The following is a 19,532-nucleotide window of genomic DNA, read 5'->3' on the forward strand; positions in this document are numbered from 1 at the left end:
AACTGGGAAGTGGTGCTAGCAAACCGCACCTTCAAGACCCCAACTGGTGGCCACACCAAGCACGGCAGGAGATGCACAGAAGGAAGGCAGGGCAGGGATCTGTAAGAAGCATTGCTTCATGGTAAACCCTAAGGTTATGAAGAACTCAAATCAGACTGAAACATTCAAGGAAATGTTCAATCCTGAGTTTGGCCCAGAAAAGAAAGGGTGATGTATTCATTGATCTCACAGCCTAGCAAGAAATGAACAGGCCAATCACAGTAGTGCAATAAATACTCAGAATGTATAATAGAAAAAATAGGGTGCTGTGGATATACAAGAGGTCCTCTTGTATATATATATAGACCTGCAGGGTTGGGAGCAGGAAATGTTCTCAGAAGTGCTGTCCAAGCTGCGAAGAATAAATAGGAGGGAACCCAGAAAAGCATCTTGGAGGGAGCACTGTTCCAAGTGGAAGATGTACAAAAGCTCCAAGTAGTAAGAAAAGATGGCACCTTCCAGGAACTAAGAGAAGGGCAGCACTATTGGAACATAGGAGCAGAAATCGCACCAGACCGGGTAAGCAGGAGTCGGATCCCGCAGGGTTTTGAAGGCCTAGGAAAAGAGCGTGAGGGATACTGCAGTGGGGAGCTCACTAGACAGATGCGTGCCTCTGATGCTTAGGAGAGGGATATGGACTAGAGGTGGATATCCGGAGCCATCCATATGTAGATGGCACCTCAAGCCCATAGAGACCAGAGAGAGGAAGGAAGGGAGGCTCAGACAGATGAGATAAAATAATCCAGTGTTTGGCATCAGAAACAGAAAGTCAGAAAGAAGTGTGGCAACAGGCAGTTGAACTTGGAAAAATTCTCTGCAAACTCATCATTGCTCTCCTAGTCCCTGTCCTATACCCACAGCACCCTCTGGGTCCTCTGTGGAGCAGTGGTCCTTCTTGTATTTAGTTTGTTGGCCATCTTCTCCAGCTCAGCTGGTCTGACTTGTTCTTTCTTGTCCACACTGGAAGTGTGGCTGATCTGTCTAGTCAGGTATGCTGAACATCAGACGCTAGCAGGACTTGCCATGAGTAATACATCCCACTCGACAACAGAGTACAGGCCTGGAGACTGAGAATCTGGAGGTCTTCATGTAAGGAAACCAGCTGATGCCATGGGAGAGAGGTGGATGGGGGAGGGCCCGATATGGAACAGAAGCCCCCAGTGGGCTATGAGGGGCCGTGAGAAAAACAGACAAACCATTTCAATATGGGAGAAATCCAAAGATTATATACATTTCTGTGTTTGCTAGTGGCCTTTATTCACGCATGCATTCACTCAATCAAAACAAATTGAACACCTTCAGGCCAGATCCTATGTTAAAGTACAGGAAATGAACAGTAAACAAGATAGTGCACTGATCTTTTTCAGTCGGGCATCTGTGGTCCCAAAGAACAATGCCCTCTGTATAAAGTATTTAATTCCTTATCAACATACCCAAACAAATCATTTTAATTCTCGTTTTGAATGTGACCCCTGTGAGTTGCCAGTTATAAATTTGGAGCCTCTGGCAAGAAGGAACACAGACCGAAAGTTCTCCTTGCAGGGAAATCTAATCTTGATGTCACATTTTAAAAATCAATTACATTTGCTAACTCATGCTAAATTAACCGCAGTACAAAGGCTTTAATTCTGCATACTTCCGACTCCTTAACCACTTTGAGGCTTTGAAGATGAATTCATAAAGACAGGCTTAATTTGCCTGACTCAAAAGCTGGGAATCACTATTCTGTATATCAATATAATTACAGCGACATTAATTTTCAAATTACATACATCACTGGCAGTAATTAAAAATAACATATACCTAATATTCACTTTTTTAGAGGAGTATTCAGAAAAGGGCATGGCTGAGAGGCAAGGGGAAGCCTGCCTGGGCAGGACAGTGCTGCGCGGCAGCCGGACACAGCGTCCTGCCAAGTTCTCACCTCCGCAAAGTGGGGTTCGAGGTTAACTGTGCTGCTTTCAGAACAGCAGAGAAACAGGGAAGAAAAGAGTCTGCCGAACAGAGTGGGACAGAGTTTGAAGAACGAGATCCCAAATCTTGACTGCTAAATATTTATATCTCCCCTTCCAAGACTCTGCTCAGAGTTCAGATTCATTCACCCCACCCACAAGTATTTCTAGAAGAGTGACTGTGAGCGAGGCACTATGTATGGCTGGTGCTGGGGAGCGAGCAGAGAACAGGTCAGAGCAGGTGAGCTGGAGAAAACAGCCACAGAACGAATAAAGACGACTGGAAAGACCACTGCTCCACAGAGGGACACAGAGGGTGCTGTGGGCACGGGACAAGGGGAAAAGAGAGGCAACACCAGGTTTGTGGATCATTTTCCCAGCAGTGTGATGACACAATCTACTTCCTTCTAAATTTCCCTTTTAACTGAAATTTTCAAAGTATAAGAACACTGAACATTTAGTTAAAAGTAAAAAAAAAAGTCTATGGGACGCCTGGGTGGTTCAGTTGCTTAAGCGTCTGCCTTCGGCTCAGGTCATGATCCCAGGGTCCTGGGACTGAGCCCCAAGACAGCACCTTGCTCAGCGAAGAGTCCGCTTCCCCCTCTCCTGCTCCCCCGGCTTGTGCGCACACTCGCTCTGTCTCAAATAGATAAAATCTTTAAAAATAAATAAATAAATGTCTATCCACTATTTGAACCTTTAATTGGATCCTGAGCACATACAAAAGAATTGTAAAACATATTTATTCCTAGCCCATTAAGTGTTAACTTGGTGTTTCCAACTTATCTTCTCTCAAGGGCGTCCTTAAAAGAAAACTAAACACCATATAATACCCTACGGTTAACAACAATTTAAAACCCCTTCTCTGACAGCAGATGAGGACGGTACTTGTTGAGACTGTGGATTTTAGTATCAGACTTAAGGGTTTCAAACCCGACTCTGCCATTCACAGAGGGTCCCAGGGTTCCATTTCTTCAGTGCGCTGATGCAAGCACTAAAGAAAATAATGCATGAGCTGAGACAGGGATCATGGCTTACACACTGCAGTGTTTCCAGTGGAGGGAAGAAAGAGGACATGCACGGAGGGCTGAACAATTCAGGGAACGTCCAGCTTTAACTTGAAACATCCAATGGTACCCAGTTAATTTTAGCAAAAGAAAAAGATTTTCAGCAGATGGCTTTAGTCTGAAGCTAGCAGCAGAACAGCTGGTGGGGATCATTTGATGCAACTTGCCAAAATAAAAAGGCCTCATAAATTTGGGGTGTGGGATAAATAACTTTCTATCTGCGGCTGTGTGCCTACAGGTTGCTTACTTCCATTTGCATTTCTTGGTTGACGTATAAGCTGCTTTCTACTTTGGCCAATCTGTAACAAGTGATGAGGGCATAATCACCAATACGTGGCCAAAAAATTCCAAAGTGACAGGGTCATACAGAGTTGCCAATCATTTGTTGGCCCTAAATTGTTCCCCAGACTGTTCTCAATCTCCTTCTTTTCTTGGGAGAGCACGTCTTGACAGTAGAGGCAGCTTAACAAGACTTTCCTATCAACTACAACCACAGAAGTTTCCAAAAGTGGTCCAGTTTTCTGAAAGAGCCATTACTCTTCCCAAAGCCTGATGTTAACACACTTTGACAACCATACTAATTAGAGAAAGCTTTTTGTCAATTGTGGTCCTTAGCTGGATAACTAACAGAGTATGCTTTTATCGTCAACATGAAGAGTTCTTTTTTTTTTTTAATTATGTTGTCAGATGTAATTATAGAAAACTAGGTATAAATGAGATTATGGGATCTACCCTGAGGGGCAACTTACCACAACGCAAAGCTCTGTGTTCCATTCTAGAAAATAAGGTCAGCTGAAGCTGTTGTTTTCTCTTCAATTTTAATGAACTGTGTGGTGTTTTAAAACACATGGAGTTTTTTTTGTTTGTTTTTGTTTGTTTGTAAGTAGGTTCCACACCCAGCATGGAACCCAATGAGGAGATCAGAACTCACAACTCTGAGATTAAGACCTGAGCTGAGATCAAGAGTCGGATGCTTAACTGACTGAGCCTCCCAGGTGCCCCTAAAACACGTTTTTATAAAAGCAACAATTACTCGGTGAAATCTGCTTATAACACATAATAAGTGGATATCCTAACATTGAAAACACCCTCCATTCTTCTCCTAATACATTTATATTTTGAAGTTCAAAATACGATAAACATATAAAACAAAATAGAAAACCTCTCCCATGATTAAACAGATTTTAATATTTTGTCATAATGTCTTTGGAACACTCTACTTTTCCCCCCAAAAAGCACATTACAAATAGAGCTGAACCCTACTCCAATCCCATTACCATCTCTTCTCCTTCCTTCATCCCCAAAAGTAACCACAATTTTGACCTTAGTATAATTTATTCCTGTGCTTGGTTTTGTACTTTTGCTGTATACATACATATCAAAAAAACATAACAAAAGAAAACAGTATACACAAAGATTCTGTGAGTTCAAACTATATGTAGCTTTATGTAAATACTAACATACTGTATGAAACCTTTTGCTATTTTTCCTGTTCAACATGTTTTTTAGATTATTGGTGTTCACACATGTAGTATAGTTACATGCTAATACATGTGACTTACTCGTTTGGAATCCTGAGTAGTACTCCACTGACACAGAATAATCCAGTTCATTTATTTTTTTTCCTTAATATATTTCTATTTTGCTCTTCCTCAAATCTCTATTCTATTGAATGTCCTTTTGTGTATATCTGTGTGCCCGATTTCCCTAGAGCAGATAACAAGAAGTAAAGAGGTAGGATCACATGGTATGCAAGTATCCCATCTTATTAAACATTAGCAAAGCTTTCCTCAGTTACCGTATCACTTTATATTCTCAAGAGTTCCTGTTTCTCCTCCCCCTTGACAACATTTGGTGTTATCAGACATCCAACAGATAGCCACCCTGATGAGTATTACCTAGTGTCTCACTGCAGGTTCCATCTGCACTTTCCCTAATACTAGGGAAGATGAGCACATTTTCATATGTTTATCGGCTTTGGGCTTCTTCTGGGAATTGCCCCTGCATACCCTTTGCCCAGTTTTCTATTGGGTTGCTTTATCGTTTTCTTATTAACTGGTAGCATTACAATTATTTTTGTGTATTTTGGGCACCAACCATTTGTAGTTACATGTGTTGCAAATATCTTCTCCCAGTCTGTGTTTCTGTTCTTAATTCCAGTCATTTCATTATGGCTCATGCATTATCGGATGTCTTGATATTTTACTACCCAGGTACAAAGTGGTGGTTAAGCACATGGGTCCTTCAGCCAGGCTGCCCAGGTTCAGATCCTGACCTTTTCTCTTACTAGCCATGTGGCCTTGTATAGACTTACTTCATGTCATTGTGCCTCAATTTCTTGATCTATAAAAAGGGTGTAACACTCGTACCTACAGTTGTGAGGATAAGATGATTTAATACATGTAAATCACTAAGAATAGTATCTGGCATAGAGTAAGTTCTCAGCAAATATATTGCTGGTGCCATTCTTCATAATTATGTTCCTCCTGGTCTTGTACACATATTTATATGATTGTTAGCATTGATTTGTCATGTTTCATGAAGAACCCTATTGGAATTTTGATTTAAGTCACATTAACAACTCACAAACTATACCTTACAGTTGCAGAGGGCAAGTGTTACCTTCACACGGAGAGATACAGTGGTCATCACCTTAACTAATCAAGTGACCAATGTAGCATCACAAAAGGGAGACCACCTAGCATGTGCCTCTTGATACAATGCAGTAAGAAGTGTACCACATCGCCCATAATGTATTCTTACAAACTTAACCTGAACCTAATCAAGTACTTAGACGTAACTTTCAACTTGCAGGACATACAGGGGATAGGGACAAGTAAAACTATGTTAGAAACAACTCCAGAGCATGTGGGGCATTCAACAAAACAACGGTGGGGGTATAGCTCAGTGGTAGAGCATTTGACTGCAACAAAACAACGGTGGTTCTGTTAAAGTCAGTGTCAGGGAGGAAGAAATGGGTGCTGTTATAGAGCAATAGTGACTTAAACATATGACAGGTCAGAAATGTACCTTGTACTAGACTCCAGTTGGGGGAAAAAAAAACAACCTATAAAAACCACTTGGGACAGGGCGCCTGGGTGGCTCAGTGGGTTAAGCCACTGCCTTCGGCTCAGGTCATGATCTCAGGGTCCTGGGATCGAGTCCCGCATCGGGCTCTCTGCTCAGCAGGGAGCCTGCTTCCCTCTCTCTCTCTGCCTGCCTCTCCATCTACTTGTGATTTCTCTCTGTCAAATAAATAAATTTAAAAAATCTTTAAAAAAAAAAAAAAAACCACTTGGGACATAACTGAGAAACTAGATATTAGATCACATTTGGAATTATTGCATAATTCTCTGAGGTGTGATCATGATACTGTGGTTATGTAGGCAAGTGCTCTCATTTGTAGGAGATACATACGAAAGTATTTGATGTCTATAACTAATTCCAAATGTCTGTATCATCATTTCAAATGGTACAGCACAACCCAAAAGCATAAATGTTAACACGAATAATAACAATTTCGAATGTAAGTGGTGTGTATGTGGTGTTCATTTCAGTATTCTTCCAAGATTTCTGTATTTTACTTTTTTTCATAATAAAAAGTTGTAAAACATGAATAGCACTAACCTTATGGATTGATTTGCAGGGAAAGTGTCATCTACATGGTACCTACAAACTAAATAACTTTCCATTCATTTAGGTCTGCTTTTATGCCCTTCAATAAAGTTTTATAATTTTCTCTATAGAAAATTTTCATATATTTGTTAGATCTAGTCAAGAGGCAAGGAAATGCACTCACCATGAGAGCCTCCAGAAAGGAGCATAGCCCTGCTGATACCTCAATTTTAGCCCAGTTAGACCTGCTGGACTTCTAACCTACAGTAAGATAATACTGTAAGATAATGAATCCGTCTTGTTTAAAGTAATTTATTATAACAGAAATAGAAAAGTAATACAGCAATGTACTCCAAAGATGCTTAGGTTCAAGTGAGAAGTCCCATTTTAACCTATAATATAGTCTTTAAAAAGAGTCCATAAGAAACTACAACACTGAAGGCAATAAGGAAAGGACATTTACTACATTGGCACACATGAAGGGAATTAGTTCTTTCCTTCTCATTTGACTAGCAATCTTTGTACAATTTCTAATTCTACTCATCAGAACCCAGAAGAGACGCATGGTACCTGGAATTTTTTTTTTTTTTTAAAGATTTTATTGACAGAGATTACAAGTAGGCAGAGAGGCAGGCAGAGAGAGAGGAGGAAGCAGGCTCTCTGCTGAGCATAGAGCCTGATGCAGGGCTCGATCCCAGGACCCTGAGATCATGACCTGAGCTGAAGGCAGAGGCTCAACCCACTGAGCCACCCAGGTGCCCCGGGACCTGGAATTTCTTAACGGAAGTTCTGGTTTTCAAATTTTTTACCCATTTGTTTGCCCAAAATAAATATTCACCAGTAAAAATAAGAATTTAGTAGCATAAAGAGGATTACTGCTTTTGAATCTCAAAGCAAAACAGAGTGCATTACTCACTAGGGTTGCTATGAGCATTTTGGGCAAGTCTGTTCTTTACCATGCAAGACTGTTCCACAAATTACCAGACATGGAGCATCCCTGGTCGCTGCCCACTAAGCACTAGCTGACCTCCCTCCATGGCCACCTCATGTCCCTGTGACGACAAAGCATGCCCCACAGACATTCCCAACTGCCCTCTCCCCATTCAAGAACTACCCATACAGCCTTTGTTAATAATGAATCTAATCTACTTGTGGCAACTTGCTGGCCTGTTAATAAACCCATTAAAGGCCCTAAGATTCCAGCAGAAGCAGGCATACTCAAGACAATATAGTTTATCAAGGAGTGCCATGAAGTGATGATAAAAGAAAAGCCAATGGACTAGACAGTGTTCACCGAGCAGGGAACATGAAAAGAGCTGTTGCCCAACATCTCCAACAAATCAGAAGATATAAATCTGCCATTCGAACCCCTGTTCTAAAGACAACACTGACACAAAAAAACTAATCAGAGCCCTGAAGTATCTCTGGGGTCCCAGACGGCTCCCATTCCTTTGCAGACCCGTGACCATGGTTGGACCACCGGCATGGTAACGTCTGCCAAGGACCTTGCACTCGCTTTCTCAACAGGCTGATGATCAGGAAACTGTACAGAGTAGCAGATTTCCTGCTCCCTCGCACTGTAAATATGTGTTTATTTTTAAAAATAGAACCGGTGTTTTGTATCTCCGATTATGGTCATTATCTTGCTGAGAAAGAAATTAATTTGTGAAACCAGCTGTGCGGGCTCACCGCATGCCATGATTCTAGGTAGGGTGCGAAATCGACTTGAAAAGCAGGAATACAGAAAGTGCAGGTTACACCGATCACTCAGGATACACTCTTGGAAAAAAACTAAAATCATTCCTAATCCAACAGAAATGACACAAGAAACGGTAATGCATACAGTTTCCTCTGCTGGCTTATTTTGAGCTGACAATGCTTAGCCAAATAGCATCTCAACTTAGATTCCCCTGCTCCCTCCAAAAGATTTCCTGCAAACATCTTCCCTTAGAAGTTGCCAAGGACAACTTGATGGAAAGAAAGAAATAGAAAAAGTATTTACCAGTAGCACAAGAGAGGAAAAGGGGAGTGGATGGAAAGCACGCCAACGAGAGGGACTTACTGGACAAAAGTAGGTGTTCTCCACAATGTGATGGGCCACCATGCTGTTTTCGGCAGACAGGGACATGATGAACAGCAAAGCATCCCGGGCCTGCTGACCTACTGTCCCCTCTCGGTGAATGAAGGGAATCAGAAGGGAGAAGATGAGGAAGTTGGCGGCCCCTTGGTCCTCACTAGTGTGGAAGAAGAGTTCCAGGATAGAGGGATCTTTGGCAAGGATGGAACAAAGCTGATTGAGCAGGACAACCAGCTTCCCCTCCACGGCGGGTGTGGTTGTTCCCGAACAAGAGCTCAGCAACATCATCAGGGGCTTCAGGATGGGCTTGTGGTGCAGCAGAGGCTGGTGGGACTGGGTGACCAACATCTCATACATCTTGAGCTGCTCGATTTTAGTCTCATCAGTAAATTCCCTCCGCAGGCTCCAAAGAAAGAGCTTCTCCATGATGTTCTCTGAGACCACAAATTCCAGAATTGGCCCCATTGCAGCATCCTTGGCTTGCTCTTCGATCAGCAAAAAGAGCATGTGTTCTACATAATTCTGTACAGCACTGGCCTCATCTGAAGGGATGGACCCATATTTTGCCTGGGTGTTCTTCAAGGGGTCATGCTTCTCTAAGATTTTCACGACCTGCAACCAATGCAGACATTTGTCATCCACCTCATGTTTACCATCATTACAAAAACACACTGCCGGGGCGCCTGGGTGGCTCAGTGGGTTAAGCCGCTGCCTTCGGCTCAGGTCATGATCTCGGGGTCCCAGGGTCCCGGGATCGAGCCCCACATCGGGCTCTCTGCTCAGCAGGGAGCCTGCTTCCTCCTCTCTCTCTCTCTGCCTACTTGTGATCTCTGTCTGTCAAATAAATAAATAAAATCTTTAAAAAAAAAAAAAAAAAAAAAAACACTGCCACTGACTGTGTCGTATCTTCATGGGAAATGAGGAGCCGGGCCCACAATAAGGTAAATTATGAAGGGTGCCTGGGTGGCTCAGTGGGTTAACTATCTGACTTTGGCCCAGGACATGATCTCGTGGTACTGGGTTCGAGTCCACAGGGAGTCTGCTTCTCCCTCTGCCTCTTCTGCTGCTCTCCACCCCTGCTCATGTTCTCTCTCTCTCTCAAATAAATAAGTAAAATCTTTTTTTAAAAGATAACTATGAATCCTGTGTTTGTCTCTCTCATGAGGGTAAGATGAAGTGGTTAAACTATAGAAAGCATGTGTTTGAAGATGTTCATTTATAATAGTTATAAATTTTGGCAACCTAAATGTCAAAGAAGATCATATGTTTAAAAAAATTAAGTTACATCCATTCATAAGCGTTTATTATAAAAACCACTAAGCAAAATGAAAAACTGTGAGTGATATAGTAGATGAAAAGTCATTTATATATGGTTAGATCCATCATTATCAACTATATCAAAAACATGTATGTGAAGAAAACTCAAAAAGAAATATGGAAAAATAATTATTATTTTTGTGTTCAAAGGCGTGACAAGTTCTCAACTTTTTTCTGAACTGTCAAGAATGTAATATTGTTTTTTAATTTTAAAAGACATTAAATAAGTAGATTTATTTAAGTCTAATTTATTAACACTAATTTAAGACTGCCCATGTTCTTCTACAGAGTTTATTTGGAGGTTCCAACAGGGAACACAGCTCCTCACATGTCCTTGACAGAACACCCCCCCCCTTCTATTTGGATGGGCATCTTCTTCTATCACACCTGCAAGATTAGGTTGGATGAAAGGAAACTGATAAACGAGGGACACCTACCTAGCAGAATGGCACATGCTGAAACTAAAAAAAAATAAAATAAAATGAAGGTTTTGAACTCTGCATTTTTTTAAACCAGAAAAATTTCTGACATGACCAATTAGAAAATAAATCCCTAACATAGCAATCTCTGATGGAGGCGATAAAAGTTTTGGAAATAGTAGTTATGGTTGCGTATATAGTTTAACACCACTGAACTGGAAACTTAAAAAAGGTTAAGACGGCGATCTTTGTTATATACATTTCAGCACCAGAAGAAAAAAATCAGTTGATGGTAAAATATAAATAAATCCCAGTTAGATCACGTGACAGCCCTGTTGTTTCTCTCTGCTGACTACTGAATGCTTCCTACCTCTCTCTGTCCAACAAGATTATTTCCACCTTGAGACCTAGAAATTAAAACAATTTTTTCATCTCAACTCCCACGCAATCATAGGACTTGGAATTTCTAGGATAATATCCATTCAGTTTACTTCCTTTAAAATGTATACACATAATCTGAGACAATGCAAAACCTTATCAATGACTTGATCTTTGGTCCTTTCTGCCTTCCTGAACCACATGCTGTAGGGCTTAAGTGTGTCTTCTGCTGTACCCTCCTGGCCCAGTTCTGTAACGTGCTGTTACATGGCCTCTATTTAGGTTATAGAATTTTTGCAAGTCACTGGGGAAGCTGGCAAAGGTACAACGCTATGTCAGCATGCATGAGCAATGAGAAAAATTTATTCCTCTGGAAAAGGTCTGAGATTTTCCCCTGTCAGAAATGAGGCAAAGGAGCCTTTATAGACCAGGCAAGTGTATCCAGGATGAACAGATTTCCACAGAATCTGTCATCTCCACCAACCTGCATTATAAAATTAATAATGCTGTCACAAAGGAAAAAATCACTTCAACACCCAAGTTGGCATGTCCAATGAGAAAGGCCTTTAGTGAGCAGCTACCTGGGTAGAACAGGGCTCAGGGACCGGTGGCCCCAGCGTACCCACTGGACAAGCCCTCTCCTTCAAGGCATGCCAGACGTCAGAACTCACCCCCTCCCTGCCTCCCCCAACTTCCCAGAAGTACTCCAGAATTCCTCAGAGGCCTGAGGACCTCACTGGCAGAAACCCTCACTGGCAGAAATGCTGGGACCTGGCTGTCCTTTCCCTCTGCTCTGGCCTTGGCAGTTTCTGGTGTGGGACCACAGTAACGCATATTTCCAAAAGGGGCCACCTCAACACGCATGTTCTCCAGCCCCAAATGCTCTACCTTCAAGGCTCCACATTCTGAAGAATAAATTAGTAACATAGTTCATCAGTTCCCTAATTTCAAAGTCCACATACGAGTTTACTTATGAGAGCTATCTATATACAGGTAGGCCTCAGGGTAGAAATGTAATTATACTTCTCATGTGTGCTCAGACTGTCTAAACTGTTGAAAATTGAAACTGTGTTTTATATACTGTTAGTGGTGGCACAAATTAGCTCGATCTTTCTGGAAAACAATTTGGCAATATGTAACTGAAGCTATAAAATTGCTCCTGCCCTTTGACTTGGTAATCTCACTTTGGGGAAAATGCCCCAAGGAAACAATCTAAAAATAATTTGTTAAGAGAGGTTCACACCGATGATATTTTCAATAATGAAAAATAAAAATAAAATTGACTCAGTCAGTCAATAATAAGAGGATCATAATGAAAATGTTACATCATCATACAATAAAGCTATTAAAAATAAACACTAAGTGAATCAAATCACTACATGCAAATGTACATATGAAACAACTTAAGTTAAAAACTAAATATACTGACAAACAGACGTAGGATCAGAAATGAGTCTGAAAAGACATAAATGGGATTTTTAGGTTAATGAGTTCTTCTTCCCTGTAAACTGATCTAATTTCGTAATATAAATAAAAATTAAAATAGACATAGTAATCTCGTACTATGTCTTTTAAAAGGGACCAAAACACTGAATCAAAAACAATTCATAATTGAAATCTCCTAATTCTCAGAAATTCCTAAGCAATATAAATTTACACATGTGTATATGTACTTAGACTACATGCATGCATGTGTTTCTCACATACCTAAATGTGTGTAAGTAATATACAGAACTATTTACATGGGCACAAAATACATTCTTTTCATAGATTTGTCATTTATATTATTGTATGCTGTATTGTATACTGTAATTCCTTTGCAAAAAGACCTACTTTTTTTTAAGGTTTGTCATAGCGAGAGAGAGAGAGAGAGAGAGAACTGAGGTTTTTATACAGAAGGCAAACTGAGCCACTTTAGAATTGAAGAATCTTTACCCTCTTGATAGCATAAGCCTTGTCTACTCTACCTTCTGGGTTACTAGGCAGAGAAATGCCAGTGCAGAGCTTTGATAACCCACAGAAGATGTAAGGTTTATTGGTCCTGTGGAATGGAGCGGACATATTAGGAGCCCACACTCATTCCCAGCCCTGGCCGGGTGGTTTCACTGCCAGGAAGAGGGTGTGTTACACCAAGGCCTGTGAGTCACGGAATCCACAGTGCTCAGCAAAGTGCTAATTATGCCTCTGCTGACACATGTCCTTAACGTCCCTCCTCAGGTGTCAGGACGCGCCCAGGCCACCTCCTTTTCTCTTCCCGGCAGATACACCCACGACCTGCTTTTCTGAGTTGGTTTTGGGGGCCCCTACCCAGGGCCTGAGGCCTAACCAGATGGGGAATGTCTAAGAAGCTTCTTGCCTCGCGCACGACATGCACTAAAACACCGAAGAAATTCTGATGTCCCAAGTTTGCTGCCCAACTGGTGTCACAGTTCTCTCCACGTCTGCAGACAGATGCCTGATGTGACTGGACTTTTCCTTATTCTTTCCTTTAGCGCTGTCTTCTCACATCACTTCCACCAAACCCTGAGATTCTGTGGGCTGACTTCTGCCTGCTGCCTACTGTCACGCGTTGATCCACTCTGACCTTCTAGTCCCACAAATCCACAGTCCCATTTGCTCCCGGTGGCGTCCCCAGGCCAAGCATGTTCCCCTGAGATCCACTATCTTGGGCTCTCGACCTTGCCACAGGTCTCCCAGCCCTGGCTTCTGGGCTATATACTTTGCCTCAGGGATTTAGTTCAGGGGAAAAAATACTACTAAGGGAGCTGGAGGGACCCAAGAATGGAAGAGAGGGAAAGCAAGCAAAACATGCTATGCAAACATTTCCTTTACAAGTTCACTTCTCTAGGCTGAAAATGCCATTGAATAAAGCAATCAGCCCCTGATAATAGCCCAAGCTCACTGAGTAACCCAGCTAAGCTGGGAAATAGCATTGTCAACGTTTCACTGATCATGGCTCGGCATTTGTTGGTCCACAAACTTTAACAAATACAAGCTGGTATATATGTGTGTGAATTATGAGCCTGGATCACATAGAGATCCTCATGTAAATTATCACAATTCTAAAAAGAAACAAACACACAAAAAATCAATAGTGTAAATGATGGTACACAAATTACCATCTGACCAATAGAACTACATTTTAACCAAAGTCATTTGACTTAGGTTAATGGAAGGTTATTATGGGTAAATGAGATGAACAAAGAGCATCTTTCTTTCACTGAGGCTATCTGCTACTCCAATCCTTAGCTCTAATGATGGTCCCCGATGGTCAGTAATAATAGGTCTGAATTCCAATATTCACAAATTCTAAATAGGAAGCTCAAATGCTTTCAGAATGAAAGAGCCACATAATCACTCTTCCAGCTAACAAATGATTATTCTTTGTGGTAAACACGAGTGTTTATCTGTCAGCTTAGCTCTGACTCCATCTTAATATTGTTTTGTTTCTTACATACATGCACGTATTAAGAAATGACTACTTATGCTACTTTGGTTAGAGCCTCATTATTTCAAGAAAGTCATGTGAGTACAACCCATACTTTGAAATCCTTTGGAATGCTAATTTAAACTGGCATCGTGGAAAAAACCAAGTTACTAAGCAACATTTTCCACCACACAGAAGAAGGGCAGGCTTTTACGATCTTAAGGCAAATTCCACTTAACGTACCAAATAACTACAACAGAAGTAAGTTTCCATCCAGTCCTTAATCATTACTTAACAGCAATGTCTTTCAATCTGGCATACTCCTTGCACACTGACTGCCATGAGAGACATCTACTAAATTGTTTCTTTTTATATTAAGATAACTGCCTAATAATATACATGTGCTTGTACAATTTGGTTCATTTCCACTCCAGTCCCAAACTCCAGAGGCATGTCTAAATATGGGATAAAACGGGGGAAAGCAGGGACTACAGCTACCTACCATTCCTCCTTGGGACCAGAGGTGGTCTAGCATTACTGCAACAAAGAAACATGGTAGGAACATCAATCAATAAAATAACATAATAAACTGCTCCTTAGATATGTTTTTAAATTTATGTATTAGGGAAAGGATTTAAGAGTAATGATCTATGTAATAATATTCCATTCCATGGCCAAAACAGACTTACACTGAACATATAGAGGGTGAGTTGCTGACATTTCCACAGGTTCAACATTTCAAAGTCCAATTGGAGCACAAGTTAATGCCTTGACCCTCTAAAGAAACATAGCTTTTGTTCTGCTTTACTTCCTACTGTCAACTTTAGAACTACTTGAAAAGCTGAGATATAATTTTTTTAAATATTAACAAACATCACCTAAGATATTAAGAAGATCGGATTCCCTAATACTTCCCCATGTTTCGTCTCTCAAAGACTTTATTTAATTGCTATTAGTTAATCTATGACAAAGCACAGACCAAAAGAATGAAGATGAACAGAATGAGAGAATCAGTTTCACAAGGCAGACTAAAATGCACATCTCAAATCCACTATCAGGGGACGCCTGGGTGGCGCAGTTGGTTGGACGACTGCCTTCGGCTCAGGGCGTGATCCTGGAGTCCCAGGATCGAGTCCCACATCGGGCTCCCAGCTCCATGGGGAGTCTGCTTCGCTCTCTGACCTTCTCCTCGCTCATGCTCTCTCTCACTGTCTCTCTCTCTCAAATAAATAAATAAAATCTTTAAAAAAAAAAAAAAAAAGACTACATTTAAAAAAAAAAAAAAATCCACTATCAGTACCCTATACTTCTTTAATAGAATCAGGCTACTTGGAGCTCCATACAAGCTACTGTACTTAAGGGCCACCTGAATGGCTTAGCCATTAAGCATCTGCCTTTGGCTCAAGTCATGATCCCAGGGTCCAGGGATCCTGCCCTACATCAGGCTCCCTGCTCTGCAGGAAGCCTGCTTCTCTTTCTCGCCCACTTCCCCTGCTTGTGTTCCCTCTCTCACTGTCTGTCAAATAAATAAAATCTTTTTTAAAAAAAAGATACTGTACTTAAAACATATTATCTATTCTTGCATTATCATGGGAAGACATTTGACTTAATTAACTAATCTCATTGTCTTTCCTATCCCCACCCCCATCAAGAAGAAAAAGGTGGGGCACCTGGGTAACTCAGTGGGTTAAGCCTCTGCCTTCAGCTCTGGTCGTGATCTCAGGGTCCGGGGATCGAGCCCCACATCACGTTCTTTGCTAAGCGAGGAGCCTGCTTCCCCCTCTCTCTCTGCCTACTTGTGATCTTTCTCTCTCTCTCTGTAAAATAAATAAATAAAATCTTTTGAGGAAAAAAAAGAAGAAGAAGAAGAAGAAAAAGGCTGCTAGACCCACTAGCTTTACTTTGTCTACCACTATAACTCTATTTGAGCTCTGACATTTTCTTGGTTTAAAACTGTATAACCACTTACTTTTGGAGGCTGAGGATAGTAAGGAGAAGCTTTAGGCTACTAACCAACCAGAAGCACATAGAAATGTGCATTGCCACTTGTTTTGTTTTGTTTAATATTTGTTTATTTTTATTTGACTTGAGCGTGGAGCTCAAGGAGGGGCTCAATTCCAGGACCCTGAAATCATGACCTGAGCCAAAATTAAGAGTCAGATGCTTAACCAACTGAGCCACCTGGTATCCCCCAATTTATTTTATTTTTAACCCGTCACCTCTGTTTTCCTGGTTCTAAGAACAGATACCACTAAGTATATAACCAATACTGATTCGATTCTTAAAAGGAGAGGACAGAGAATGAATAGAGCAAAGCTTTGTGAAGCGTCTTCACAAAGTACAACTCTGCCATTGTGGAAAAAACTAGTGTGGGGGCAGGTTAATTTACATGGCAATATAGTTGAATAGTTTATTATCTGCTGGACCAATGCTTCTTACTTCTTGCTTGCTCTTCCATTCAGAAGAAGCAAAGAAGCAAAAGCAAGAGATAAAAATAATAGTCTACTAGACTATAAACTGTTCTTAGAGACTACTAGAAAAATTAAAAATTCACTCACTCCCCCAAATTGCTCATCATTAAATGTAAGTCCCAGGACTCAGTGGGACTTACTGAGCCTGGGTGGCTCAGTCCCTTAAGTATCTGCCGTTGGCTCAGGTCATGATTCCACAGTCCTGGGACTGAGCCCCACATGGGGCTCCCTGCTCAGTGGGGGGTCTGCTCCCCCTAACTGTGCTCTCTCTCTCTGTCAAATAAACAAATAAAATCTTTTTTTAAAAAATGCCAGTCCAAAGATCCTACTAGAAAACTACAGAATGTTTTAATATGAGTGCATGTTCAAAGGTGTTTTCTAAGTCACCTAGCTCTTCTAAAGTTGTATTTCATATTTCCTGTCTGTCTCTTGGTTCAACAATTTATTGAACATCTACAATAGGCTTATGATATTCTTGACACTGGAGATGTAGGTAAGCTACAAATGGTCTCTGATCATGAGGAGCTCAAAATGAGATTGGGAAGAAGCTACTGTACATGTAATTTTAATAAAACGTGGTTGGTCTAACAGTGAAAAAACACTCGGGATGTTGTTGGAGCACAGAGTGGAAACATAGAAGAGAACACAGAAGGTTTCCTAGAAGAACTGATATCCCAAATGAGTCCTTAAGAAAGAGAGGCATTTAGCCAGGGGGAGGGATATAGGCAGAAAGAGGAGGAAATGCCTAAGGCAGAGAAGCCTGAACTAGTGCGGCAGGCACTGCATAGGAGTGGGGGTGGCTAGGAACTCCAAGCAACGTTGCATTTCTGAAGACTAAATCAGAGACAAGGAGTAAAATCAAGGCCTGACATCCAGGCCAGCAACCAGGCTGTAGGATTCCTGTGGCCTTGATTCTCCGAAGTCACTGTTAGGAACATAACTATTCCTGAATGTCCACTAGCGAACACTTCTGGGGATGTCATGAGCTTCCTGAATCCAGGGAGCCCTTGGGAAACTCAAGTGCTCAACTAGTTCAAGGTCTCTATGCCTGTGAGCCTCCAGAATCCCAGACTGCCTTAGATGACGGAGGTTGCAGAACAAGCTGTCTCTGACAGACAGCAAGGTGTAGGTGGGCAAGCGGATATCCTCCTCCATCAAAGTTTGCTTTGTTAAGTCAAGGTCTGGAACAGAAGCTACTAGTAAACAGCGGAACAGAACCTGTCAAATATATGTTAATTAAGCTGAATTTGTACTTAAGTATCCTAACAAACAGAAGAACTCCAGATACCACAGACTTCTGTTGACTTCATTTTCCCTAACTTACCATATTAAAAAGAAAAAACAAAACAAAACAAAAATAACACTGTGCTTGCCAGCTAACAGGATACTTCAGTAGATACGATGCAGTCACCCAGTTCTGACTAGGCCACATTTCTTGCCAGCCTCACAGGTTGCCTCAGGAGAACCCAGGGGCTATCGTTCCACAAGTCACAGGAGTTTCTGTCAGACTTTAGCTCATTCTTTCCCAATCCTCTCAACCATTCTACATGCGTCCCCAGCCTGAATGACTCCCAGCCAAGTGCTAATGTATAAACCTCCAGATCAGTATCATTTATTCCTATCAACTGAAGGTCCCGGACCTTACCCCACATGTAGCCCTCCCTCTCCACCTTGCCTTGTCTTCACCTTTCTAATTCTGAAAAAGCCAACACTGAGCATTCCTTCTCAATACCTCTTCGCTAAAATGTTCTTTTCCTTTGTTATCAAAACCTTCCTTTCCTATAGTCAAGCTAGCCAAATCTCATTTCCTCCATTTCCCAAGCCATTTTCACACATAATAGTCCCTTCCTTTGACTTAATTCCCATAATCACTATTATTCATTTTCTAATAATGTATCTCACCTCGTCATCCAAATTAGCACAGACATTCTTTAAAAACCCAGACCAAGGCTGACACATCCCCATGTCCCACTGGTGCAGCCTACAATGAGGAATCCATAGCTGGGGCTAGTAAATCTCCATTTAACAATAATGGTGTTGACATACACGTGCATTTCTTGAACCAGTATTTTTATTCATAAAGGCAACCAAAAGAGCCTTTCTTGGAAGCAGAGAGAGACTTCGGGAACTTTGCAGATTTATTTAAAAGGAAAAACCAAGACTGAAGAGGTAAGCAAGTTAAAGAAATGACTGAAAGAGGAATAAGACCAAGAGTGTCCCCACTTTATGAAAAGAAGTATTTAATAACTGGACACTATTCCCTCTGACAAAGTTATCCTTACCCTGAACTCAGTATTTTCCTGTACTCAACAAAGGGTGCCATGCTTCCGATCACCCAAAATGCTGAATGATGCTGAAGTCATTCATAATGGATATGGAAACGAGGAATATGATTATGGGACCAATATTTACTCCTTCACCAGTGGGAAAGGGTATTTACACATTCTTGAAGTAAGACTCTCCAACACTCCAGCAGCTTTGGAGAAAGCTTGCCCAGGGTGGAATCTGACAGAGCAAATGATCCATCTGCATAAAATCAAGAGGTCGATGATATTTCCTGTCTTTGAAGACTGGTACACAATACTAAGCAGATCACATCACAGATTCCCCACCAGGAATGCTTACAACAAAAGTATTTTTACACAAATAAATAAAATGGGCCCAGAGCCAAAAATGTGAATTAGAATGATGGACTTTTTCAGCCAAATGAAATGACTGAAGCTGAAAGTATTCTCTATATTAAACATCTAACTGCACACTCCTACCAGTT

At 41.3% G+C, this 19,532-nt stretch overlaps 1 protein-coding gene across 1 annotated transcript in view; it reads right to left on the reverse strand.

The window, feature by feature from the left end:
- Positions 1-19,532, reverse strand: part of FHIP1A (FHF complex subunit HOOK interacting protein 1A) — a 243,087-nt gene that overhangs the window by 64,745 nt on the left and 158,810 nt on the right. Inside the window, exon 4 of the mRNA XM_044224871.1 lies at positions 8,736-9,362. Within this exon, the coding sequence (XP_044080806.1) occupies positions 8,736-9,362 (627 nt within the window). The remainder of the gene's footprint in view (positions 1-8,735; positions 9,363-19,532) is intronic.

This window comes from Neovison vison, chromosome 11 (assembly GCF_020171115.1).
Source record: "Neovison vison isolate M4711 chromosome 11, ASM_NN_V1, whole genome shotgun sequence".
Classification (NCBI taxonomy): Eukaryota; Metazoa; Chordata; class Mammalia; order Carnivora; family Mustelidae; genus Neogale; species Neogale vison.